At 50.5% G+C, this 27,789-nt stretch overlaps 1 protein-coding gene across 2 annotated transcripts in view; it reads left to right on the top strand.

Annotated features, from left to right (window-relative positions):
* The first annotated feature begins 874 nt into the window (after positions 1-874).
* LOC130298054 (oocyte zinc finger protein XlCOF6-like) overlaps positions 875-27,789 on the top strand; it is a 42,166-nt gene continuing 15,251 nt past the window's right edge. Inside the window, exons 1-4 of one of the 2 annotated variants that reach the window (XM_056550941.1) lie at positions 875-912; positions 23,657-23,783; positions 23,867-23,931; positions 24,098-24,560. In XM_056550941.1, the coding sequence (XP_056406916.1) occupies positions 901-912; positions 23,657-23,783; positions 23,867-23,931; positions 24,098-24,560 (667 nt within the window). In that variant the 5' untranslated portion in view covers positions 875-900. Of the gene's footprint in view, positions 913-23,656; positions 23,784-23,866; positions 23,932-24,097; positions 24,573-27,789 lie in introns of both variants that reach the window. The other variant, XM_056550942.1, reaches the window with a different exon arrangement.

Genomic DNA, 27,789 nt, shown 5'->3' on the forward strand with positions numbered 1-27,789 from the left:
GATGACTGGAGAGGTGACACTGCTGGGACATTATACAGTAATGGAGGGGTCTGGTGATGACTGGAGAGGTGACACTGCTGGGACATTATACAGTAATGGAGGGGTCTGGTGATGACTGGAGAGGTGACACTGCTGGGACATTATATAGTAATGGAGGGGTCTGGTGATGACTGGAGAGGTGACACTGCTGGGACATTATACAGTAATGGAGGGGTCTGGTGATGACTGGAGAGGTGACCCTGCTGGGACATTATACAGTAATGGAGGGGTCTGGTGATGACTGGAGAGGTGACACTGCTGGGACATTATACTGTAATGGAGGGGTCTGGTGATGACCGGAGAGGTGACACTGCTGGGACATTATACAGTAATGGAGGGGTCTGGTGATGACTGGAGAGGTGACACTGCTGGGAATGCTGGGACATTATACAGTAATGGAGAGGTCTGGTGATGACTGGAGAGATGACACTGCTGGGACATTATACAGTAATGGAGGGGTTCTGGTGATGACTGGAGAGGTGACACTGCTGGGACATTATACAGTAATGGAGGGTTCTGGTGATGACTGGAGAGGTGACACTGCTGGAATGCTGGGACATTATACAGTAATGGAGGGGTCTGGTGATGACTGGAGAGGTGACACTGCTGGGACATTATACAGTAATGGAGGGGGTCTGGTGATGACTGGAGAGGTGACACTGCTGGGACATTATACAGTAATGGAGGGGTCTGGTGATGACTGGAGAGGTGACACTGCTGGGACATTATACAGTAATGGAGGGGTCTGGTGATGACTGGAGAGGTGACACTGCTGGGACATTATACAGTAATGGAGGGGTCTGGTGATGACTGGAGAGGTGACACTGCTGGGACATTATACAGTAATGGAGGGGTCTGGTGATGACTGGAGAGGTTGACCACTGCTGGGACATTATACAGTAATGGAGGGGTCTGGTGATGACTGGAGAGGTGACACTGCTGGGAAATTATACAGTAATGGAGGGGTCTGGTGATGACTGGAGAGGTGACACTGCTGGGACATTATACAGTAATGGAGGGGTCTGGTGATGACTGGAGAGGTGACACTGCTGGGACATTATACAGTAATGGAGGGGTCTGGTGATGACTGGAGAGGTGACCCTGCTGGGACATTATACAGTAATGGAGGGGTCTGGTGATGACTGGAGAGGTGACACTGCTGGGAAATTATACAGTAATGGAGGGGTCTGGTGATGACTGGAGAGGTGACACTGCTGGGACATTATACAGTAATGGAGGGGTCTGGTGATGACTGGAGAGGTGACACTGCTGGGATATTATACAGTAATGGAGGGGTCTGGTGATGACTGGAGAGGTGACACTGCTGGGACATTGTACAGTAATGGAGGGGTCTGGTGATGACTGGAGAGGTGACACTGCTGGGACATTATACAGTAATGGAGGGGTCTGGTGATGACTGGAGAGGTGACACTGCTGGGACATTATACAGTAATGGAGGGGACTGGTGATGACTGGAGAGGTGACACTGCTGGGACATTATACAGTAATGGAGGGGACTGGTGATGACTGGAGAGGTGACACTGCTGGGACATTATACAGTAATGGAGGGGTCTGGTGATGACTGGAGAGGTGACACTGCTGGGACATTATACAGTAATGGAGGGGTCTGGTGATGACTGGAGAGGTGACACTGCTGGGACATTATACAGTAATGGAGGGGTCTGGTGATGACTGGAGAGGTGACACTGCTGGGACATTATACAGTAATGGAGGGGTCTGGTGATGACTGGAGAGGTGACACTGCTGGGACATTATACAGTAATGGAGGGGTCTGGTGATGACTGGAGAGGTGACACTGCTGGAGCTGACATTATACAGTAATGGAGGGGTCTGGTGATGACTGGAGAGGTGACACTGCTGGGACATTATACAGTAATGGAGGGTCTGGTGATGACTGGAGAGGTGACACTTGCTGGGACATTATACAGTAATGGAGGGGTCTGGTGATGACTGGAGAGGTGACACTGCTGGGACATTATACAGTAATGGAGGGGTCTGGTGATGACTGGAGAGGTGACACTGCTGGGACATTATACAGTAATGGAGGGGTCTGGTGATGACTGGAGAGGTGACACTGCTGGGACATTATACAGTAATGGAGGGGTCTGGTGATGACTGGAGAGGTGACACTGCTGGGACATTATACAGTAATGGAGGGGTCTGGTGATGACTGGAGAGGTGACACTGCTGGACATTATACAGTAATGGAGGGGTCTGGTGATGACTGGAGAGGTGACACTGCTGGGACATTATACAGTAATGGAGGGGTCTGGTGATGACTGGAGAGGTGACACTGCTGGGACATTATACAGTAATGGAGGGGTCTGGTGATGACTGGAGAGGTGACACTGCTGGGACATTATACAGTAATGGAGGGGTCTGGTGATGACTGGAGAGGTGACACTGCTGGGACATTATACAGTAATGGAGGGGTCTGGTGATGACTGGAGAGGTGACACTGCTGGGACATTATACAGTAATGGAGGGGTCTGGTGATGACTGGAGAGGTGACACTGCTGGGACATTATACAGTAATGGAGGGGTCTGGTGATGACTGGAGAGGTGACACTGCTGGGACATTATACAGTAATGGAGGGGTCTGGTGATGACTGGAGAGGTGACACTGCTGGGAATGCTGGGACATTATACAGTAATGGAGGGGTCTGGTGATGACTGGAGAGGTGACACTGCTGGGACATTATACAGTAATGGAGGGGTCTGGTGATGACTGGAGAGGTGACACTGCTGGGACATTATACAGTAATGGAGGGGTCTGGTGATGACTGGAGAGGTGACACTGCTGGGACATTATACAGTAATGGAGGGGTCTGGTGATGACTGGAGAGGTGACACTGCTGGGACATTATACAGTAATGGAGGGGTCTGGTGATGACTGGAGAGGTGACACTGCTGGGATGCTGGGACATTATACAGTAATGGAGGGGTCTGGTGATGACTGGAGAGGTGACACTGCTGGGACATTATACAGTAATGGAGGGGTCTGGTGATGACTGGAGAGGTGACACTGCTGGGACATTATACAGTAATGGAGGGTCTGGTGATGACTGGAGAGGTGACACTGCTGGGACATTATACAGTAATGGAGGGGTCTGGTGATGACTGGAGAGGTGACACTGCTGGGACATTATACAGTAATGGAGGGGTCTGGTGATGACTGGAGAGGTGACACTGCTGGGACATTATACAGTAATGGAGGGGTCTGGTGATGACTGGAGAGGTGACACTGCTGGGACATTATACAGTAATGGAGGGGTCTGGTGATGACTGGAGAGGTGACACTGCTGGGACATTATACAGTAATTGAGGGGTCTGGTGATGACTGGAGAGGTGACACTGCTGGGACATTATACAGTAATGGAGGGGTCTGGTGATGACTGGAGAGGTGACACTGCTGGGACATTATACAGTAATGGAGGGGTCTGGTGATGACTGGAGAGGTGACACTGCTGGGACATTATACAGTAATGGAGGGGTCTGGTGATGACTGGAGAGGTGACACTGCTGGCACATTATACAGTAATGGAGGGGTCTGGTGATGACTGGAGAGGTGACACTGCTGGGACATTATACAGTAATGGAGGGGTCTGGTGATGACTGGAGAGGTGACACTGCTGGGACATTATACAGTAATGGAGGGGTCTGGTGATGACTGGAGAGGTGACACTGCTGGGACATTATACAGTAATGGAGGAGTCTGGTGATGACTGGAGAGGTGACACTGCTGGGAATGCTGGGACATTATACAGTAATGGAGGGGTCTAGTAATGACTGGAGAGGTGACACTGCTGGGACATTATACAGTAATGGAGGGGTCTGGTGATGACTGGAGAGGTGACCCTGCTGGGACATTATACAGTAATGGAGGGGTCTGGTGATGACTGGAGAGGTGACACTGCTGGGACATTATACAGTAATGGAGGGGTCTGGTGATGACTGGAGAGGTGACACTGCTGGGACATTATACAGTAATGGAGGGGTCTGGTGATGACTGGAGAGGTGACACTGCTGGGACATTATACAGTAATGGAGGGGTCTGGTGATGACTGGAGAGGTGACACTGCTGGGACATTATACAGTAATGGAGGGGTCTGGTGATGACTGGAGAGGTGACACTGCTGGGAATGCTGGGACATTATACAGTAATGGAGGGGTCTGGTGATGACTGGAGAGGTGACACTGCTGGGACATTATACAGTAATGGAGGGTCTGGTGATGACTGGAGAGGTGACACTGCTGGGACATTATACAGTAATGGAGGGGTCTGGTGATGACTGGAGAGGTGACACTGCTGGGACATTATACAGTAATGGAGGGGTCTGGTGATGACTGGAGAGGTGACACTGCTGGGACATTATACAGTAATGGAGGGGTCTGGTGATGACTGGAGAGGTGACACTGCTGGATGCTGGGACATTATACAGTAATGGAGGGGTCTGGTGATGACTGGAGAGGTGACACTGCTGGGACATTATACAGTAATGGAGGGGTCTGGTGATGACTGGAGAGGTGACACTGCTGGGACATTATACAGTAATGGAAGGGTCTGGTGATGACTGGAGAGGTGACACTGCTGGGACATTATACAGTAATGGAGGGGTCTGGTGATGACTGGAGAGGTGACACTGCTGGGACATTATACAGTAATGGAGGGGTCTGGTGATGACTGGAGAGGTGACACTGCTGGGACATTATACAGTAATGGAGGGGTCTGGTGATGACTGGAGAGGTGACACTGCTGGGACATTATACAGTAATGGAGGGGTCTGGTGATGACTGGAGAGGTGACACTGCTGGGACATTATACAGTAATGGAGGGGTCTGGTGATGACTGGAGAGGTGACACTGCTGGGACATTATACAGTAATGGAGGGGTCTGGTGATGACTGGAGAGGTGACACTGCTGGGACATTATACAGTAATGGAGGGGTCTGGTGATGACTGGAGAGGTGACACTGCTGAGCTGACATTATACAGTAATGGAGGGGTCTGGTGATGACTGGAGAGGTGACACTGCTGGGACATTATACAGTAATGGAGGGGTCTGGTGATGACTGGAGAGGTGACACTGCTGGGACATTATACAGTAATGGAGGGGTCTGGTGATGACTGGAGAGGTGACACTGCTGGGACATTATACAGTAATGGAGGGGTCTGTGGTGATGACTGGAGAGGTGACACTGCTGGGACATTATACAGTAATGGAGGAGTCTGGTGATGACTGGAGAGGTGACACTGCTGGGAATGCTGGACATTATACAGTAATGGAGGGGTCTGGTGATGACTGGAGAGGTGACACTGCTGGGACATTATACAGTAATGGAGGGGTCTGGTGATGACTGGAGAGGTGACACTGCTGGGACATTATACAGTAATGGAGGGGTCTGGTGATGACTGGAGAGGTGACACTGCTGGGACATTATACAGTAATGGAGGGGTCTGGTGATGACTGGAGAGGTGACACTGCTGGGACATTATACAGTAATGGAGGGGTCTGGTGATGACTGGAGAGGTGACACTGCTGGGACATTATACAGTAATGGAGGGGTCTGGTGATGACTGGAGAGGTGACACTGCTGGGACATTATACAGTAATGGAGGGGTCTGGTGATGACTGGAGAGGTGACACTGCTGGGACATTATACAGTAATGGAGGGGTCTGGTGATGACTGGAGAGGTGACACTGCTGGAATGCTGGGACATTATACAGTAATGGAGGGGTCTGGTGATGACTGGAGAGGTGACACTGCTGGGACATTATACAGTAATGGAGGGTCTGGTGATGACTGGAGAGGTGACACTGCTGGGACATTATACAGTAATGGAGGGGTCTGGTGATGACTGGAGAGGTGACACTGCTGGGACATTATACAGTAATGGAGGGGTCTGGTGATGACTGGAGAGGTGACACTGCTGGGACATTATACAGTAATGGAGGGGTCTGGTGATGACTGGAGAGGTGACACTGCTGGGACATTATACAGTAATGGAGGGGTCTGGTGATGACTGGAGAGGTGACACTGCTGGGACATTATACAGTAATGGAGGGGTCTGGTGATGACTGGAGAGGTGACACTGCTGGGACATTATACAGTAATGGAGGGGTCTGGTGATGACTGGAGAGGTGACACTGCTGGACATTATACAGTAATGGAGGGGTCTGGTGATGACTGGAGAGGTGACACTGCTGGGACATTATACAGTAATGGAGGGGTCTGGTGATGACTGGAGAGGTGACACTGCTGGGACATTATACAGTAATGGAGGGGTCTGGTGATGACTGGAGAGGTGACACTGCTGGGACATTATACAGTAATGGAGGGGTCTGGTGTATGACTGGAGAGGTGACACTGCTGGGACATTATACAGTAATGGAGGGGTCTGGTGATGACTGGAGAGGTGACACTGCTGGGACATTATACAGTAATGGAGGGGTCTGGTGATGACTGGAGAGGTGACACTGCTGGGACATTATACAGTAATGGAGGGGTCTGGTGATGACTGGAGAGGTGACACTGCTGGGACATTATACAGTAATGGAGGGGTCTGGTGATGACTGGAGAGGTGACACTGCTGGGACATTATACAGTAATGGAGGGGTCTGGTGATGACTGGAGAGGTGACACTGCTGGGACATTATACAGTAATGGAGGGGTCTGGTGATGACTGGAGAGGTGACACTGCTGGGACATTATACAGTAATGGAGGGGGTCTGGTGATGACTGGAGAGGTGACACTGCTGGGACATTATACAGTAATGGAGGGGTCTGGTGATGACTGGAGAGGTGACACTGCTGGGACATTATACAGTAATGGAGGGGTCTGGTGATGACTGGAGAGGTGACACTGCTGGAATGCTGGGACATTATACAGTAATGGAGGGGTCTGGTGATGACTGGAGAGGTGACCCTGCTGGGACATTATACAGTAATGGAGGGGTCTGGTGATGACTGGAGAGGTGACACTGCTGGGACATTATACAGTAATGGAGGGGTCTGGTGATGACTGGAGAGGTGACACTGCTGGGACATTATACAGTAATGGAGGGGTCTGGGTGATGACTGGAGAGGTGACACTGCTGGGACATTATACAGTAATGGAGGGGTCTGGTGATGACTGGAGAGGTGACACTGCTGGGAATGCTGGGACATTATACAGTAATGGAGGGGTCTGGTGATGACTGGAGAGGTGACACTGCTGGGACATTATACAGTAATGGAGGGGTCTGGTGATGACTGGAGAGGTGACACTGCTGGGACATTATACAGTAATGGAGGGGTCTGGTGATGACTGGAGAGGTGACCCTGCTGGGATGCTGGGACATTATACAGTAATGGAGGGGTCTGGTGATGACTGGAGAGGTGACACTGCTGGGAATGCTGGGACATTATACAGTAATGGAGGGGTTCTGGTGATGACTGGAGAGGTGACACTGCTGGGACATTATACAGTAATGGAGGGGTCTGGTGATGACTGGAGAGGTGACACTGCTGGGACATTATACAGTAATGGAGGGGTCTGGTGATGACTGGAGAGGTGACACTGCTGGGACATTATACAGTAATGGAGGGGTCTGGTGATGACTGGAGAGGTGACACTGCTGGGACATTATACAGTAATTGGAGGGGTCTGGTGATGACTGGAGAGGTGACACTGCTGGGACATTATACAGTAATGGAGGGGTCTGGTGATGACTGGAGAGGTGACACTGCTGGGACATTATACAGTAATGGAGGGGTCTGGTGATGACTGGAGAGGTGACACTGCTGGGACATTATACAGTAATGGAGGGGTCTGGTGATGACTGGAGAGGTGACACTGCTGGGACATTATACAGTAATGGAGGGGTCTGGTGATGACTGGAGAGGTGACACTGCTGGGACATTATACAGTAATGGAGGGGTCTGGTGATGACTGGAGAGGTGACACTGCTGGGACATTATACAGTAATGGAGGGGTCTGGTGATGACTGGAGAGGTGACACCGCTGGGACATTATACAGTAATGGAGGGGTCTGGTGATGACTGGAGAGGTGACACTGCTGGGAATGCTGGGACATTATACAGTAATGGAGGGGTCTGGTGATGACTGGAGAGGTGACACTGCTGGGAATGCTGGGACATTATACAGTAATGGAGGGGTCTGGTGATGACTGGAGAGGTGACACTGCTGGGACATTATACAGTAATGGAGGGGTCTGGGGATGACTGGAGAGGTGACACTGCTGGGACATTATACAGTAATGGAGGGGTCTGGTGATGACTGGAGAGGTGACACTGCTGGGAATGCTGGGACATTATACAGTAATGGAGGGGTCTGGTGATGACTGGAGAGGTGACACTGCTGGGAATGCTGGGACATTATACAGTAATGGAGGGGTCTGGTGATGACTGGAGAGGTGACACTGCTGGGACATTATACAGTAATGGAGGGGTCTGGTGATGACTGGAGAGGTGACACTGCTGGGACATTATACAGTAATGGAGGGGTCTGGTGATGACTGGAGAGGTGACACTGCTGGGACATTATACAGTAATGGAGGGGTCTGGTGATGACTGGAGAGGTGACACTGCTGGGACATTATACAGTAATGGAGGGGTCTGGTGATGACTGGAGAGGTGACTGCTGGGACATTATACAGTAATGGTGGGGTCTGGTGATGACTGGAGAGGTGAGACTGCTGGGACATTATACAGTAATGGAGGGGTCTGGTGATGACTGGAGAGGTGACACTGCTGGGACATTATACAGTAATGGAGGGGTCTGGTGATGACTGGAGAGGTGACACTGCTGGGAATGCTGGGACATTATACAGTAATGGAGGGGTCTGGTGATGACTGGAGAGGTAACACTGCTGGGACATTATACAGTAATGGAGGGGTCTGGTGATGACTGGAGAGGTGACACTGCTGGGACATTATACAGCAATGGAGGGGTCTGGTGATGACTGGAGAGGTGACACTGCTGGGACATTATACAGTAATGGAGGGGTCTGGTGATGACTGGAGAGGTGACACTGCTGGGACATTATACAGTAATGGAGGGGTCTGGTGATGACTGGAGAGGTGACACTGCTGGGAATGCTGGGACATTATACAGTAATGGAGGGGTCTGGTGATGACTGCAGAGGTGACACTGCTGGGACATTATACAGTAATGGAGGGGTCTGGTGATGACTGGAGAGGTGACACTGCTGGGAATGCTGGGACATTATACAGTAATGGAGGGGTCTGGTGATGACTGGAGAGGTGACACTGCTGGGAATGCTGGGACATTATACAGCAATGGAGGGGTCTGGTGATGACTGGAGAGGTGACACTGCTGGGACATTATACAGTAATGGAGGGGTCTGGTGATGACTGGAGAGGTGACACTGCTGGGACATTATACAGTAATGGAGGGGTCTGGTGATGACTGGAGAGGTGACACTGCTGGGAATGCTGGGACATTATACAGTAATGGAGGGGTCTGGGGATGACTGGAGAGGTGACACTGCTGGGACATTATACAGTAATGGAGGGGGTCAGGTGATGACTGGAGAGGTGACACTGCTGGGAATGCTGGGACATTATACAGTAATGGAGGGGTCTGGTGATGACTGGAGAGGTGACACTGCTGGGAATGCTGGGACATTATACAGCAATGGAGGGGTATGGTGATGACTGGAGAGGTGACACTGCTGGGACATTATACAGTAATGGAGGGGTCTGGTGATGACTGGAGAGGTGACACCGCTGGGACATTATACAGTAATGGAGGGGTCTGGTGATGACTGGAGAGGTGACACTGCTGGGACATTATACAGTAATGGAGGGGTCTGGTGATGACTGGAGAGGTGACACTGCTGGGAATGCTGGGACATTATACAGTAATGGAGGGGTCTGGTGATGACTGGAGAGGTGACACTGCTGGGACATTATACAGTAATGGAGGGGTCTGGTGATGACTGGAGAGGTGACACTGCTGGGAATGCTGGGACATTATACAGCAATGGAGGGGTCTGGTGATGACTGGAGAGGTGACACTGCTGGGACATTATACAGTAATGGAGGGGTCTGGTGATGACTGGAGAGGTGACACTGCTGGGAATGCTGGGACATTATACAGCAATGGAGGGGTCTGGTGATGACTGGAGAGGTGACACTGCTGGGACATTATACAGTAATGGAGGGGTCTGGTGATGACTGGAGAGGTGACACTGCTGGGACATTATACAGTAATGGAGGGGTCTGGTGATGACTGGAGAGGTGACACTGCTGGGACATTATACAGTAATGGAGGGGTCTGGTGATGACTGGAGAGGTGACACTGCTGGGACATTATACAGTAATGGAGGGGTCTGGTGATGACTGGAGAGGTGACACTGCTGGGACATTATACAGTAATGGAGGGGTCTGGTGATGACTGGAGAGGTGACACTGCTGGGACATTATACAGTAATGGAGGGATCTGGTGATGACTGGAGAGGTGACACTGCTGGGACATTATACAGTAATGGAGGGGTCTGGTGATGATTGGAGAGGTGACACTGCTGGGACATTATACAGTAATGGAGGGGTCTGGTGATGACTGGAGAGGTGACACTGCTGGGACATTATACAGTAATGGAGGGGTCTGGTGATGACTGGAGAGGTGACACTGCTGGGACATTATACAGTAATGGAGGGATCTGGTGATGACTGGAGAGGTGACACTGCTGGGACATTATACAGTAATGGAGGGGTCTGGTGATGATTGGAGAGGTGACACTGCTGGGACATTATACAGTAATGGAGGGGTCTGGTGATTACTGGAGAGGTGACACTGCTGGGACATTATACAGTAATGGAGGGGTCTGGTGATGACTGGAGAGGTGACACTGCTGGGACATTATACAGTAATGGAGGGGTCTAGTGATGACTGGAGAGGTGACCCTGCTGGGACATTATACAGTAATGGAGGGGTCTGGTGATGACTGGAGAGGTGACACTGCTGGGACATTATACAGTAATGGAGGGGTCTGGTGATGACTGGAGAGGTGACACTGCTGGGACATTATACAGTAATCGAGGGGTCTGGTGATGACTGGAGAGGTGACACTGCTGGGACATTATACAGTAATGGAGGGGTCTGGTGATGACTGGAGAGGTGACACTGCTGGGACATTATACAGTAATGGAGGGGTCTGGTGATGACTGGAGAGGTGACACTGCTGGGACATTATACAGTAATGGAGGGGTCTGGTGATGATTGGAGAGGTGACACTGCTGGGACATTATACAGTAATGGAGGGGTCTGGTGATGACTGGAGAGGTGACACTGCTGGGACATTATACAGTAATGGAGGGGTCTGGTGATGACTGGAGAGGTGACGCTGCTGGGACATTATACAGTAATGGAGGGGTCTGGTGATGACTGGAGAGGTGACGCTGCTGGGACATTATACAGTAATGGAGGGGTCTGGTGATGACTGGAGAGGTGACACTGCTGGGACATTATACAGTAATGGAGGGGTCTGGTGATGACTGGAGAGGTGACACTGCTGGGACATTATATAGTAATGGAGGGGTCTGGTGATGACTGGAGAGGTGACACTGCTGGGACATTATACAGTAATGGTGGGGTCTGGTGATGACTGGAGAGGTGACACTGCTGGGACATTATACAGTAATGGAGGGGTCTGGTGATGACTGGAGAGGTGACACTGCTGGGACATTATACAGTAATGGAGGGGTCTGGTGATGACTGGAGAGGTGACACTGCTGGGACATTATACAGTAATGGAGGGGTCTGGTGATGACTGGAGAGGTGACACTGCTGGGACATTATACAGTAATGGAGGGATCTGGTGATGACTAGAGAGGTGACACTGCTGGGACATTATACAGTAATGGAGGGGTCTGGTGGTGACTGGAGAGGTGACACTGCTGGGACATTATACAGTAATGGAGGGGTCTGGTGATGACTGGAGAGGTGACACTGCTGGGACATTATACAGTAATGGAGGGGTCTGGTGATGACTGGAGAGGTGACACTGCTGGGACATTATACAGTAATGGAGGGGTCTGGTGATGACTGGAGAGGTGACACTGCTGGGACATTATACAGTAATGGAGGGGTCTGGTGATGACTGGAGAGGTGACACTGCTGGGAATGTTGGGACATTATACAGTAATGGAGGGGTCTGGTGATGACTGGAGAGGTGACACTGCTGGGACATTATACAGTAATGGAGGGGTCTGGTGATGACTGGAGAGGTGACACTGCTGGGACATTATACAGTAATGGAGGGGTCTGGTGATGACTGGAGAGGTGACACTGCTGGGACATTATACAGTAATGGAGGGGTCTGGTGATGACTGGAGAGGTGACACTGCTGGGACATTATACAGTAATGGAGGGGTCTGGTGATGACTGGAGAGGTGACCCTGCTGGGATATTATACAGTAATGGAGGGGTCTGGTGATGACTGGAGAGGTGACACTGCTGGGAATGCTGGGACATTATACAGTAATGGAAGGGTCTGGTGATGAGTGGAGAGGTGACACTGCTGGGACATTATACAGTAATGGAGGGGTCTGGTGATGACTGGAGAGGTGACTGCTGGGAATGCTGGGACATTATACAGTAATGGAGGGGTCTGGTGGTGACTGGAGAGGTGACACTGCTGGGACATTATACAGTAATGGAGGGGTCTGGTGATGACTGGAGAGATGACACTGCTGGGAATACTGGGACATTATACAGTAATGGAGGGGTCTGGTGATGACTGGAGAGGTGACACTGCTGGGACATTATACAGTAATGGAGGGGTCTGGTGATGACTGGAGAGGTGACACTGCTGGGACATTATACAGTAATGGAGGGGTCTGGTGATGACTGGAGAGGTGACACTGCTGGGACATTATACAGTAATGGAGGAGTCTGGTGATGACTGGAGAGGTGACACTGCTGGAACATTATACAGTAATGGAGGGGTCTGGTGATGACTGGAGAGGTGACACTGCTGGGACATTATACAGTAATGGAGGGGTCTGGGGATGACTGGAGAGGTGACACTGCTGGGACATTATACAGTAATGGAGGGGTCTGGTGATGACTGGAGAGGTGACACTGCTGGGACATTATACAGTAATGGAGGGGTCTGGTGATGACTGGAGAGGTGACACTGCTGGGACATTATACAGTAATGGAGGGGTCTGGTGATGACTGGAGAGGTGACACTGCTGGGACATTATACAGTAATGGAGGGGTCTGGTGATGACTGGAGAGGTGACACCGCTGGGACATTATACAGTAATGGAGGGGTCTGGTGATGACTGGAGAGGTGACACTGCTGGGAATGCTGGGACATTATACAGTAATGGAGGGGTCTGGTGATGACTGGAGAGGTGACACTGCTGGGACATTATACAGTAATGGAGGGGTCTGGGGATGACTGGAGAGGTGACACTGCTGGGACATTATACAGTAATGGAGGGGTCTGGTGATGACTGGAGAGGTGACACTGCTGGGACATTATACAGTAATGGAGGGGTCTGGTGATGACTGGAGAGGTGACACTGCTGGGACATTATACAGTAATGGAGGGGTCTGGTGATGACTGGAGAGGTGACTCTGCTGGGACATTATACAGTAATGGTGGGGTCTGGTGATGACTGGAGAGGTGAGACTGCTGGGACATTATACAGTAATGGAGGGGTCTGGTGATGACTGGAGAGGTGACACTGCTGGGACATTATACAGTAATGGAGGGGTCTGGTGATGACTGGAGAGGTGACACTGCTGGGAATGCTGGGACATTATACAGTAATGGAGGGGTCTGGTGATGACTGGAGAGGTAACACTGCTGGGACATTATACAGTAATGGAGGGGTCTGGTGATGACTGGAGAGGTGACACTGCTGGGACATTATACAGCAATGGAGGGGTCTGGTGATGACTGGAGAGGTGACACTGCTGGGACATTATACAGTAATGGAGGGGTCTGGTGATGACTGGAGAGGTGACACTGCTGGGACATTATACAGTAATGGAGGGGTCTGGTGATGACTGGAGAGGTGACACTGCTGGGAATGCTGGGACATTATACAGTAATGGAGGGGTCTGGTGATGACTGGAGAGGTGACACTGCTGGGACATTATACAGTAATGGAGGGGTCTGGTGATGACTGGAGAGGTGACACTGCTGGGAATGCTGGGACATTATACAGTAATGGAGGGGTCTGGTGATGACTGGAGAGGTGACACTGCTGGGAATGCTGGGACATTATACAGCAATGGAGGGGTCTGGTGATGACTGGAGAGGTGACACTGCTGGGACATTATACAGTAATGGAGGGGTCTGGTGATGACTGGAGAGGTGACACTGCTGGGACATTATACAGTAATGGAGGGGTCTGGTGATGACTGGAGAGGTGACACTGCTGGGAATGCTGGGACATTATACAGTAATGGAGGTGTCTGGGGATGACTGGAGAGGTGACACTGCTGGGACATTATACAGTAATGGAGGGGGTCAGGTGATGACTGGAGAGGTGACACTGCTGGGAATGCTGGGACATTATACAGTAATGGAGGGGTCTGGTGATGACTGGAGAGGTGACACTGCTGGGAATGCTGGGACATTATACAGCAATGGAGGGGTCTGGTGATGACTGGAGAGGTGACACTGCTGGGACATTATACAGTAATGGAGGGGTCTGGTGATGACTGGAGAGGTGACACCGCTGGGACATTATACAGTAATGGAGGGGTCTGGTGATGACTGGAGAGGTGACACTGCTGGGACATTATACAGTAATGGAGGGGTCTGGTGATGACTGGAGAGGTGACACTGCTGGGAATGCTGGGACATTATACAGTAATGGAGGGGTCTGGTGATGACTGGAGAGGTGACACTGCTGGGACATTATACAGTAATGGAGGGGTCTGGTGATGACTGGAGAGGTGACACTGCTGGGACATTATACAGTAATGGAGGGGTCTGGTGATGACTGGAGAGGTGACACTGCTGGGATATTATACAGTAATGGAGGGGTCTGGTGATGACTGGAGAGGTGACACTGCTGGGACATTATACAGCAATGGAGCGGTCTGGTGATGACTGGAGAGGTGACACTGCTGGGACATTATACAGTAATGGAGGGGTCTGGTGATGACTGGAGAGGTGACACTGCTGGGAATGCTGGGACATTATACAGCAATGGAGGGGTCTGGTGATGACTGGAGAGGTGACACTGCTGGGACATTATACAGTAATGGAGGGGTCTGGTGATGACTGGAGAGGTGACACTGCTGGGACATTATACAGTAATGGAGGGGTCTGGTGATGACTGAAGAGGTGACACTGCTGGGACATTATACAGTAATGGAGGGGTCTGGTGATGACTGGAGAGGTGACACTGCTGGGACATTATACAGTAATGGAGGGGTCTGGTGATGACTGGAGAGGTGACACCGCTGGGACATTATACAGTAATGGAGGGGTCTGGTGATGACTGGAGAGGTGACACTGCTGGGAATGCTGGGACATTATACAGTAATGGAGGGGTCTGGTGATGACTGGAGAGGTGACACTGCTGGGACATTATACAGTAATGGAGGGGTCTGGGGATGACTGGAGAGGTGACACTGCTGGGACATTATACAGTAATGGAGGGGTCTGGTGATGACTGGAGAGGTGACACTGCTGGGACATTATACAGTAATGGAGGGGTCTGGTGATGACTGGAGAGGTGACACTGCTGGGACATTATACAGTAATGGAGGGGTCTGGTGATGACTGGAGAGGTGACTCTGCTGGGACATTATACAGTAATGGTGGGGTCTGGTGATGACTGGAGAGGTGAGACTGCTGGGACATTATACAGTAATGGAGGGGTCTGGTGATGACTGGAGAGGTGACACTGCTGGGACATTATACAGTAATGGAGGGGTCTGGTGATGACTGGAGAGGTGACACTGCTGGGAATGCTGGGACATTATACAGTAATGGAGGGGTCTGGTGATGACTGGAGAGGTAACACTGCTGGGACATTATACAGTAATGGAGGGGTCTGGTGATGACTGGAGAGGTGACACTGCTGGGACATTATACAGCAATGGAGGGGTCTGGTGATGACTGGAGAGGTGACACTGCTGGGACATTATACAGTAATGGAGGGGTCTGGTGATGACTGGAGAGGTGACACTGCTGGGACATTATACAGTAATGGAGGGGTCTGGTGATGACTGGAGAGGTGACACTGCTGGGAATGCTGGGACATTATACAGTAATGGAGGGGTCTGGTGATGACTGGAGAGGTGACACTGCTGGGACATTATACAGTAATGGAGGGGTCTGGTGATGACTGGAGAGGTGACACTGCTGGGAATGCTGGGACATTATACAGTAATGGAGGGGTCTGGTGATGACTGGAGAGGTGACACTGCTGGGAATGCTGGGACATTATACAGCAATGGAGGGGTCTGGTGATGACTGGAGAGGTGACACTGCTGGGACATTATACAGTAATGGAGGGGTCTGGTGATGACTGGAGAGGTGACACTGCTGGGACATTATACAGTAATGGAGGGGTCTGGTGATGACTGGAGAGGTGACACTGCTGGGAATGCTGGGACATTATACAGTAATGGAGGTGTCTGGGGATGACTGGAGAGGTGACACTGCTGGGACATTATACAGTAATGGAGGGGGTCAGGTGATGACTGGAGAGGTGACACTGCTGGGAATGCTGGGACATTATACAGTAATGGAGGGGTCTGGTGATGACTGGAGAGGTGACACTGCTGGGAATGCTGGGACATTATACAGCAATGGAGGGGTCTGGTGATGACTGGAGAGGTGACACTGCTGGGACATTATACAGTAATGGAGGGGTCTGGTGATGACTGGAGAGGTGACACCGCTGGGACATTATACAGTAATGGAGGGGTCTGGTGATGACTGGAGAGGTGACACTGCTGGGACATTATACAGTAATGGAGGGGTCTGGTGATGACTGGAGAGGTGACACTGCTGGGAATGCTGGGACATTATACAGTAATGGAGGGGTCTGGTGATGACTGGAGAGGTGACACTGCTGGGACATTATACAGTAATGGAGGGGTCTGGTGATGACTGGAGAGGTGACACTGCTGGGACATTATACAGTAATGGAGGGGTCTGGTGATGACTGGAGAGGTGACACTGCTGGGATATTATACAGTAATGGAGGGGTCTGGTGATGACTGGAGAGGTGACACTGCTGGGACATTATACAGCAATGGAGCGGTCTGGTGATGACTGGAGAGGTGACACTGCTGGGACATTATACAGTAATGGAGGGGTCTGGTGATGACTGGAGAGGTGACACTGCTGGGAATGCTGGGACATTATACAGCAATGGAGGGGTCTGGTGATGACTGGAGAGGTGACACTGCTGGGACATTATACAGTAATGGAGGGGTCTGGTGATGACTGGAGAGGTGACACTGCTGGGACATTATACAGTAATGGAGGGGTCTGGTGATGACTGAAGAGGTGACACTGCTGGGACATTATACAGTAATGGAGGGGTCTGGTGATGACTGGAGAGGTGACACTGCTGGGACATTATACAGTAATGGAGGGGTCTGGTGATGACTGGAGAGGTGACACTGCTGGGACATTATACAGTAATGGAGGGGTCTGGTGATGATTGGAGAGGTGACACTGCTGGGACATTATACAGTAATGGAGGGGTCTGGTGATGACTGGAGAGGTGACACTGCTGGGACATTATACAGTAATGGAGGGGTCTGGTGATGACTGGAGAGGTGACACTGCTGGGACATTATACAGTAATGGAGGGATCTGGTGATGACTGGAGAGGTGACACTGCTGGGACATTATACAGTAATGGAGGGGTCTGGTGATGATTGGAGAGGTGACACTGCTGGGACATTATACAGTAATGGAGGGGTCTGGTGATTACTGGAGAGGTGACACTGCTGGGACATTATACAGTAATGGAGGGGTCTGGTGATGACTGGAGAGGTGACACTGCTGGGACATTATACAGTAATGGAGGGGTCTAGTGATGACTGGAGAGGTGACCCTGCTGGGACATTATACAGTAATGGAGGGGTCTGGTGATGACTGGAGAGGTGACACTGCTGGGACATTATACAGTAATGGAGGGGTCTGGTGATGACTGGAGAGGTGACACTGCTGGGACATTATACAGTAATCGAGGGGTCTGGTGATGACTGGAGAGGTGACACTGCTGGGACATTATACAGTAATCGAGGGGTCTGGTGATGACTGGAGAGGTGACACTGCTGGGACATTATACAGTAATGGAGGGGTCTGGTGATGACTGGAGAGGTGACACTGCTGGGACATTATACAGTAATGGAGGGGTCTGGTGATGACTGGAGAGGTGACACTGCTGGGACATTATACAGTAATGGAGGGGTCTGGTGATGATTGGAGAGGTGACACTGCTGGGACATTATACAGTAATGGAGGGGTCTGGTGATGACTGGAGAGGTGACACTGCTGGGACATTATACAGTAATGGAGGGGTCTGGTGATGACTGGAGAGGTGACACTGCTGGGACATTATACAGTAATGGAGGGGTCTGGTGATGACTGGAGAGGTGACGCTGCTGGGACATTATACAGTAATGGAGGGGTCTGGTGATGACTGGAGAGGTGACACTGCTGGGACATTATACAGTAATGGAGGGGTCTGGTGATGACTGGAGAGGTGACACTGCTGGGACATTATATAGTAATGGAGGGGTCTGGTGATGACTGGAGAGGTGACACTGCTGGGACATTATACAGTAATGGTGGGGTCTGGTGATGACTGGAGAGGTGACACTGCTGGGACATTATACAGTAATGGAGGGGTCTGGTGATGACTGGAGAGGTGACACTGCTGGGACATTATACAGTAATGGAGGGGTCTGGTGATGACTGGAGAGGTGACACTGCTGGGACATTATACAGTAATGGAGGGGTCTGGTGATGACTGGAGAGGTGACACTGCTGGGACATTATACAGTAATGGAGGGGTCTGGTGATGACTGGAGAGGTGACACTGCTGGGACATTATACAGTAATGGAGGGGTCTGGTGATGACTGGAGAGGTGACACTGCTGGGACATTATACAGTAATGGAGGGGTCTGGTGATGACTAGAGAGGTGACACTGCTGGGACATTATACAGTAATGGAGGGGTCTGGTGGTGACTGGAGAGGTGACACTGCTGGGACATTATACAGTAATGGAGGGGTCTGGTGATGACTGGAGAGGTGACACTGCTGGGACATTATACAGTAATGGAGGGGTCTGGTGATGACTGGAGAGGTGACACTGCTGGGACATTATACAGTAATGGAGGGGTCTGGTGATGACTGGAGAGGTGACCCTGCTGGGACATTATACAGTAATGGAGGGGTCTGGTGATGACTGGAGAGGTGACACTGCTGGGAATGTTGGGACATTATACAGTAATGGAGGGGTCTGGTGATGACTGGAGAGGTGACACTGCTGGGACATTATACAGTAATGGAGGGGTCTGGTGATGACTGGAGAGGTGACACTGCTGGGACATTATACAGTAATGGAGGGGTCTGGTGATGACTGGAGAGGTGACACTGCTGGGACATTATACAGTAATGGAGGGGTCTGGTGATGACTGGAGAGGTGACACTGCTGGGACATTATACAGTAATGGAGGGGTCTGGTGATGACTGGAGAGGTGACCCTGCTGGGATATTATACAGTAATGGAGGGGTCTGGTGATGACTGGAGAGGTGACACTGCTGGGAATGCTGGGACATTATACAGTAATGGAAGGGTCTGGTGATGAGTGGAGAGGTGACACTGCTGGGACATTATACAGTAATGGAGGGGTCTGGTGATGACTGGAGAGGTGACACTGCTGGGAATGCTGGGACATTATACAGTAATGGAGGGGTCTGGTGGTGACTGGAGAGGTGACACTGCTGGGACATTATACAGTAATGGAGGGGTCTGGTGATGACTGGAGAGATGACACTGCTGGGAATGCTGGGACATTATACAGTAATGGAGGGGTCTGGTGATGACTGGAGAGGTGACACTGCTGGGACATTATACAGTAATGGAGGAGTCTGGTGATGACTGGAGAGGTGACACTGCTGGGATATTATACAGTAATGGAGGGGTCTGGTGATGACTGGAGAGGTGACACTGCTGGGAATGCTGGGACATTATACAGTAATGGAGGGGTCTGGTGATGACTGGAGAGGTGACACTGCTGGGACATTAAACAGTAATGGAGGGGTCTGGTGATGACTGGAGAGGTGACACTGCTGGGAATGCTGGGACATTATACAGCAATGGAGGGGTCTGGTGATGACTGGAGAGGTGACACTGCTGGGACATTATACAGTAATGGAGGGGTCTGGTGATGACTGGAGAGGTGACACTGCTGGGACATTATACAGTAATGGAGGGGTCTGGTGATGACTGGAGAGGTGACACTGCTGGGACATTATACAGTAATGGAGGGGTCTGGTGATGACTGGAGAGGTGACACTGCTGGGACATTATACAGTAATGGAGGGGTCTGGTGATGACTGGAGAGGTGACACTGCTGGGACATTATACAGTAATGGAGGGGTCTGGTGATGATTGGAGAGGTGACACTGCTGGGACATTATACAGTAATGGAGGGGTCTGGTGATGACTGGAGAGGTGACACTGCTGGGACATTATACAGTAATGGAGGGGTCTGGTGATGACTGGAGAGGTGACACTGCTGGGACATTATACAGTAATGGAGGGATCTGGTGATGACTGGAGAGGTGACACTGCTGGGACATTATACAGTAATGGAGGGGTCTGGTGATGATTGGAGAGGTGACACTGCTGGGACATTATACAGTAATGGAGGGGTCTGGTGATTACTGGAGAGGTGACACTGCTGGGACATTATACAGTAATGGAGGGGTCTGGTGATGACTGGAGAGGTGACACTGCTGGGACATTATACAGTAATGGAGGGGTCTAGTGATGACTGGAGAGGTGACCCTGCTGGGACATTATACAGTAATGGAGGGGTCTGGTGATGACTGGAGAGGTGACCCTGCTGGGACATTATACAGTAATGGAGGGGTCTGGTGATGACTGGAGAGGTGACACTGCTGGGACATTATACAGTAATCGAGGGGTCTGGTGATGACTGGAGAGGTGACACTGCTGGGACATTATACAGTAATCGAGGGGTCTGGTGATGACTGGAGAGGTGACACTGCTGGGGCATTATACAGTAATGGAGGGGTCTGGTGATGACTGGAGAGGTGACACTGCTGGGACATTATACAGTAATGGAGGGGTCTGGTGATGACTGGAGAGGTGACACTGCTGGGACATTATACAGTAATGGAGGGGTCTGGTGATGATTGGAGAGGTGACACTGCTGGGACATTATACAGTAATGGAGGGGTCTGGTGATGACTGGAGAGGTGACACTGCTGGGACATTATACAGTAATGGAGGGGTCTGGTGATGACTGGAGAGGTGACACTGCTGGGACATTATACAGTAATGGAGGGGTCTGGTGATGACTGGAGAGGTGACGCTGCTGGGACATTATACAGTAATGGAGGGGTCTGGTGATGACTGGAGAGGTGACACTGCTGGGACATTATACAGTAATGGAGGGGTCTGGTGATGACTGGAGAGGTGACACTGCTGGGACATTATATAGTAATGGAGGGGTCTGTTGATGACTGGAGAGGTGACACTGCTGGGACATTATACAGTAATGGTGGGGTCTGGTGATGACTGGAGAGGTGACACTGCTGGGACATTATACAGTAATGGAGGGGTCTGGTGATGACTGGAGAGGTGACACTGCTGGGACATTATACAGTAATGGAGGGGTCTGGTGATGACTGGAGAGGTGACACTGCTGGGACATTATACAGTAATGGAGGGGTCTGGTGATGACTGGAGAGGTGACACTGCTGGGACATTATACAGTAATGGAGGGGTCTGGTGATGACTGGAGAGGTGACACTGCTGGGACATTATACAGTAATGGAGGGGTCTGGTGATGACTGGAGAGGTGACACTGCTGGGACATTATACAGTAATGGAGGGGTCTGGTGATGACTGGAGAGGTGACACTGCTGGGACATTATACAGTAATGGAGGGGTCTGGTGATGACTGGAGAGGTGACACTGCTGGGACATTATACAGTAATGGAGGGGTCTGGTGATGACTGGAGAGGTGACACTGCTGGGACATTATACAGTAATGGAGGGGTCTGGTGATGACTAGAGAGGTGACACTGCTGGGACATTATACAGTAATGGAGGGGTCTGGTGGTGACTGGAGAGGTGACACTGCTGGGACATTATACAGTAATGGAGGGGTCTGGTGATGACTGGAGAGGTGACACTGCTGGGACATTATACAGTAATGGAGGGGTCTGGTGATGACTGGAGAGGTGACACTGCTGGGACATTATACAGTAATGGAGGGGTCTGGTGATGACTGGAGAGGTGACACTGCTGGGACATTATACAGTAATGGAGGGGTCTGGTGATGACTGGAGAGGTGACACTGCTGGGAATGTTGGGACATTATACAGTAATGGAGGGGTCTGGTGATGACTGGAGAGGTGACACTGCTGGGACATTATACAGTAATGGAGGGGTCTGGTGATGACTGGAGAGGTGACACTGCTGGGACATTATACAGTAATGGAGGGGTCTGGTGATGACTGGAGAGGTGACACTGCTGGGACATTATACAGTAATGGAGGGGTCTGGTGATGACTGGAGAGGTGACACTGCTGGGACATTATACAGTAATGGAGGGGTCTGGTGATGACTGGAGAGGTGACCCTGCTGGGATATTATACAGTAATGGAGGGGTCTGGTGATGACTGGAGAGGTGACACTGCTGGGAATGCTGGGACATTATACAGTAATGGAAGGGTCTGGTGATGAGTGGAGAGGTGACACTGCTGGGACATTATACAGTAATGGAGGGGTCTGGTGATGACTGGAGAGGTGACACTGCTGGGAATGCTGGGACATTATACAGTAATGGAGGGGTCTGGTGGTGACTGGAGAGGTGACACTGCTGGGACATTATACAGTAATGGAGGGGTCTGGTGATGACTGGAGAGATGACACTGCTGGGAATGCTGGGACATTATACAGTAATGGAGGGGTCTGGTGATGACTGGAGAGGTGACACTGCTGGGACATTATACAGTAATGGAGGGGTCTGGTGATGACTGGAGAGGTGACACTGCTGGGATATTATACAGTAATGGAGGGGTCTGGTGATGACTGGAGAGGTGACACTGCTGGGAATGCTGGGACATTATACAGTAATGGAGGGGTCTGGTGATGACTGGGGAGGTGACACTGCTGAGAATGCTGGGACATTATACAGTAATGGAGGGGTCTGGTGATGACTGGAGAGGTGACCCTGCTGGGACATTATACAGTAATGGAGGGGTCTGGTGATGACTGGAGAGGTGACACTGCTGGGAATGCTGGGACATTATACAGTAACACCACTGGAGGGGTCGAGGTGATGACTGTATCATTATGTATCAGGTTCCTATAAGGTGTCAGGACGTGGCGGTGTATTTCTCCATGGAGGAGTGGGAGTATGTAGAAGGACACAAGGATCAGTACAAGGATCAGGTGATGATGGAGGATCAGCAGCCCCTCACATCAGCAGGTAATAGACATGACTATATACACACGTCCTCTCATTATTTGTATGTAAAGAATGAATTCAGTCTCTGTATGTGTTCCCTACAGTCAGATCCAGTAAGAGAACAGCACCAGAGAGGTGTCCCCGTCCTCTTCTTCCACAGGATGATCAGGTAGATGGAGATATTCCCTATGATCTGTAGAAGGGCTGTGAAGCTCTTGTGGTCAGTCCCCTCACCCTCCATGACTCCTCATCTCCTGCTCATCTATAACATCCCATGTGACTTCTCCTACTGTCTGATGACTTTTACTATATTTCTTCTACATCTTATGAATCAGGGAGAAGATCCGAACAATATAAATGCTCCAGAGACAGATATAAGCGGTGCTGAGCAGTATATGGAGGACATTCTTACAGGGAAAGATCTGTTTTATATTAATGCTACAGACATAAAGGAAGAAGAAGAGACAGATATGAGCGGTGATGGGCAGTATAAGAAGAACATTCCTACAGGGAAAGATATGATCTATAATAATACTACAGACATAAAGGAAGAAGAAGAAGAGACAGATGTGAGCGGTGATGAGCAGTATAAGGAGGACATTCCTACAGGGAAAGATCTGACCTGTAATAATACTACAGACATAAAGGAAGAAGAGACAGATGTGAGCAGTGATGAGCAGTATAAGAAGAACATTCCTACAGAGAAAGATCTGATCTATAATAATACTACAGACATAAAAGAAGAAGAAGAGACATATGTGAGCGGTGATAAGCAGTATAAGGAGGACATTCCTACAGGTAACCGCCCAGGTTCGTAGTAACCACTAAATGCAGAGAACAGTCACAGATTCTGCTCAGTCACCGATCCATTTCAGGAACTGTCCAAAGCAGGAGCAAACCTATCCTGCTCTGTTCAGTTGAGGGGGGCATGTTGCATTTAACCTCCTGAGCGGTATTCCCGAGCGTGACTCGGGGTTAATTTTCCCTGCTAGGATCGGTAACCCCGAGTCACGCGCGGGGTAGAATTACAGAGTTCCCGGCCTGGCTGTACGATATATCGCAAAAGCAATGCGATATAGCGATGCGGCCCCCCGGGAAAACATGCGATTACCTGCTCTGGTCGGCTCCCGTTGCGGGGGCCGGCCAGAGCAGGTAAAGAAAAATACTAAAAGTCAGTGTTTCCCTACCAGGGGGCCTCCAGCTGTTGCAAAACTATAACTCTCAGCATGCCCGAACAGCCAAAGGCTGTCCGGGCATGCTGGGAGTAGTAGTTTCACAACAGCTGGAGGCCCCCTGGTAGAAAAACACTGAGCTAAGTGTAAAAGGAAGAAGTAGTAAAATAAAAAAAACTTTTGCTCACCTAGTCCCGGTCCCTGCAGATGCCGTTCCCCTCCATGCGGTCCGGGGTGTCCTCTCTTCACTATTCATCTTCTAGGACCTTTCACTTTTCAGCCAATCACAGGCCGCAGTGGTGTAAAGCCTGTGATTGGCTGAAGGGGAAAGGGCTTGTTCTGCAGCAAATACACTAGGTTTGAAATCTGCCGGCAAACCCGGTGTATCCTGCTGCAGGACAAGGGGGGGATAGGAAGAATGTGACAAAGGGGGGAATGTGACTGGGGGGGAATGTGACTGGGGGGGAATGTGACAAGGGGGGGAATGTGACAAGGGGGGGAATGTGACAGGGGGGAGGGGAATGTGACATGAAGGGGGGATGTGACAGGGGGAGGGGAATGTGACATGAAGGGGGAGAATGTGACAAGGGGGGGAATGTGACAAGGAGGGGGGAGAATGTGACAAGGAGGGGGGAGAATGTGACAAGGAGGGGGGAGAATGTGACGGGGGATGTGACAAGGAGGGGGGAGAATGTGACAAGGAGGGGGGAGAATGTGACAAGGAGGGGGGAGAATGTGACGGGGGATGTGACAAGGGAGAGGGGAATGTGACGGGGGAGATGTGAAATGGGGGGAGTTAAAAAAAATTGTACCGCTTTTGGTACACATTTCCAGACAGAATCATACCGCCAGGGAGGTTAAGAAGCTCCTATAGTGCCAGAACAGCAAAAATAAACCCCACATTTCACACTATTTTGGAAACTACACCCCTCAAGGCACGTAACAAGGGGTACAGTGAGCCTTAACACCACACAGGTGTTTGATAAATGTTCATTAAAGTAGGATGTGAAAAGGAAAATTTTTATCTTTTACAGTAAAATGCTGGGGTTACCCCAAATTTTTTAATTTCACAAGTGGTAATAGGAGAAAACATCCCCCAAAATTTGTAAATACATTTCTTCGGCGTATGGACATACCTCATATTTGGTGTGCGGGGGCACACCAGAGCATAGCCAAAACTAAAAAGTGTGCCCGCCCCAAACCCTATGCTCTGAATCATCATTCTGTGAATGTGATGTGTGTGGCCGTCCCTATTCTGTTATTTGAGGCAACATAAAAAACCCTGGATGATAGTGACCTATGACCCAATTTTTGAAAAAATACCCCAAGAGGTCTTATCAGGGTTTTTTTTTTCTTTGATGAAGGTTTTTTTGGGCAATTTTGTGGTTTATGGAATTAAAATTCTTGTCCTTCCGTATCCCCCTCTTGTCCTTCCGTATCCCCCTCCTGTCCTTCCGTATCCCCCTCCTGTCCTTCCGTATCCCCCTCCTGTCCTTCCGTATCCCCCTCCTGTCCTTCCGTATCCCCCTCCTGTCCTTCCGTATCCCCCTCTTGTCCTTCCCCCTCTTGTCCTTCCCCCTCTTGTCCTTCCGTATCACCCTCTTGTCCTTCCCCCTCTTGTCCTTCCGTATCACCCTCTTGTCCTTCCGTATCACCCTCTTGTCCTTCCGTATCACCCTCTTGTCCTTCCGTGTCCCCCTCTTGTCCTTCCGTATCCCCCCTCTTGTCCTTCCGTGTCCCCCCTTGTCCTTCCGTATCCCTCTCTTGTCCTTCCGTATCCCCCTCTTGTCCTTCCGTATCCCCCTCTTGTCCTTCCGTGTCCCCCCTTGTCCTTCCGTATCCCCCTCTTGTGACACACTCTGCATCTTTACTGGGCTCGTCCCTTCTTTCCAGTGTGGGGGACCTCACCTGGAAAGTGTTGGCCTGGGACGATCCTGGCGCCTATTACTCCAGACCCTTGGGAACTCCGGCCTGCTCTTTCCAGGTCACCAAAGATCAGGACCTTTAGGACTTCTTCTTGGTGCTGGAGGAATGTCCCTGTGTTGCCAGCATACTGGGTCAGTACAAAAGAGTTGTACATGGCAACCTGTACCATGTACAATGACTTTTTTGTACCATACCCGTGTTTTCCGCATGGCGTTATATGGCTTGAGGACTTGATCAGAAAGATCAACTCCCCCCATATACTGATTGTAGTCCAGAATACAATCGGGCTTGAGGACCGGTGTTGGGTACCTCGCACAGGGACAGGTGAGCTGCCGTTACCATGAATAGTGGTCAGCATAAGGACATCCCTCTTATCCTTATACCTGACCAGCAACAGGTTTTCATAGGTAAGGGCACGGGACTCACCCTTGGGGATAGGTGTCTGTACAAAATTTAGAGGGAGGCCTCTCTGGTTTTTCCGCACGGTCCCACAAGCGGACGTGGATCTGGCAGAAAGGGATGTGAACAGAGGGATGCTGGTATAAAAGTTGTCCACGTACACGTGGTAACCCTTATCCAGCAAAGGGTGCACAAGATCCCACACGAGTTTCCCGCTAACACCCAAAGTGTCGCTGGTGAGAACGGTTTAAACCCCGTTAACGGGACCAGGGGGTATAGGTACACCCTTGGCCCTTAAGTCCCAGGACGTCAGGGCATACGTGTATGCCCTTGGTCCTGGTAGGGTTAAATGGGAAAAGGGGAGTGATTCAAACTTTTATTAGAGAAGGGGTTAGATCACATTTATTAACTTTATTTTTTTCATTTTTTATTTTTTACACATTTATAGCCTCCATAGGGTAATCTTCTGATTGCAGACACTGTGTAATGTTATGCCATAGCCATAGCATTGATCAGTGTTATCGGCGCTC

Source organism: Hyla sarda (assembly GCF_029499605.1).
Source record: "Hyla sarda isolate aHylSar1 chromosome 1 unlocalized genomic scaffold, aHylSar1.hap1 SUPER_1_unloc_2, whole genome shotgun sequence".
Classification (NCBI taxonomy): domain Eukaryota; kingdom Metazoa; phylum Chordata; class Amphibia; order Anura; family Hylidae; genus Hyla; species Hyla sarda.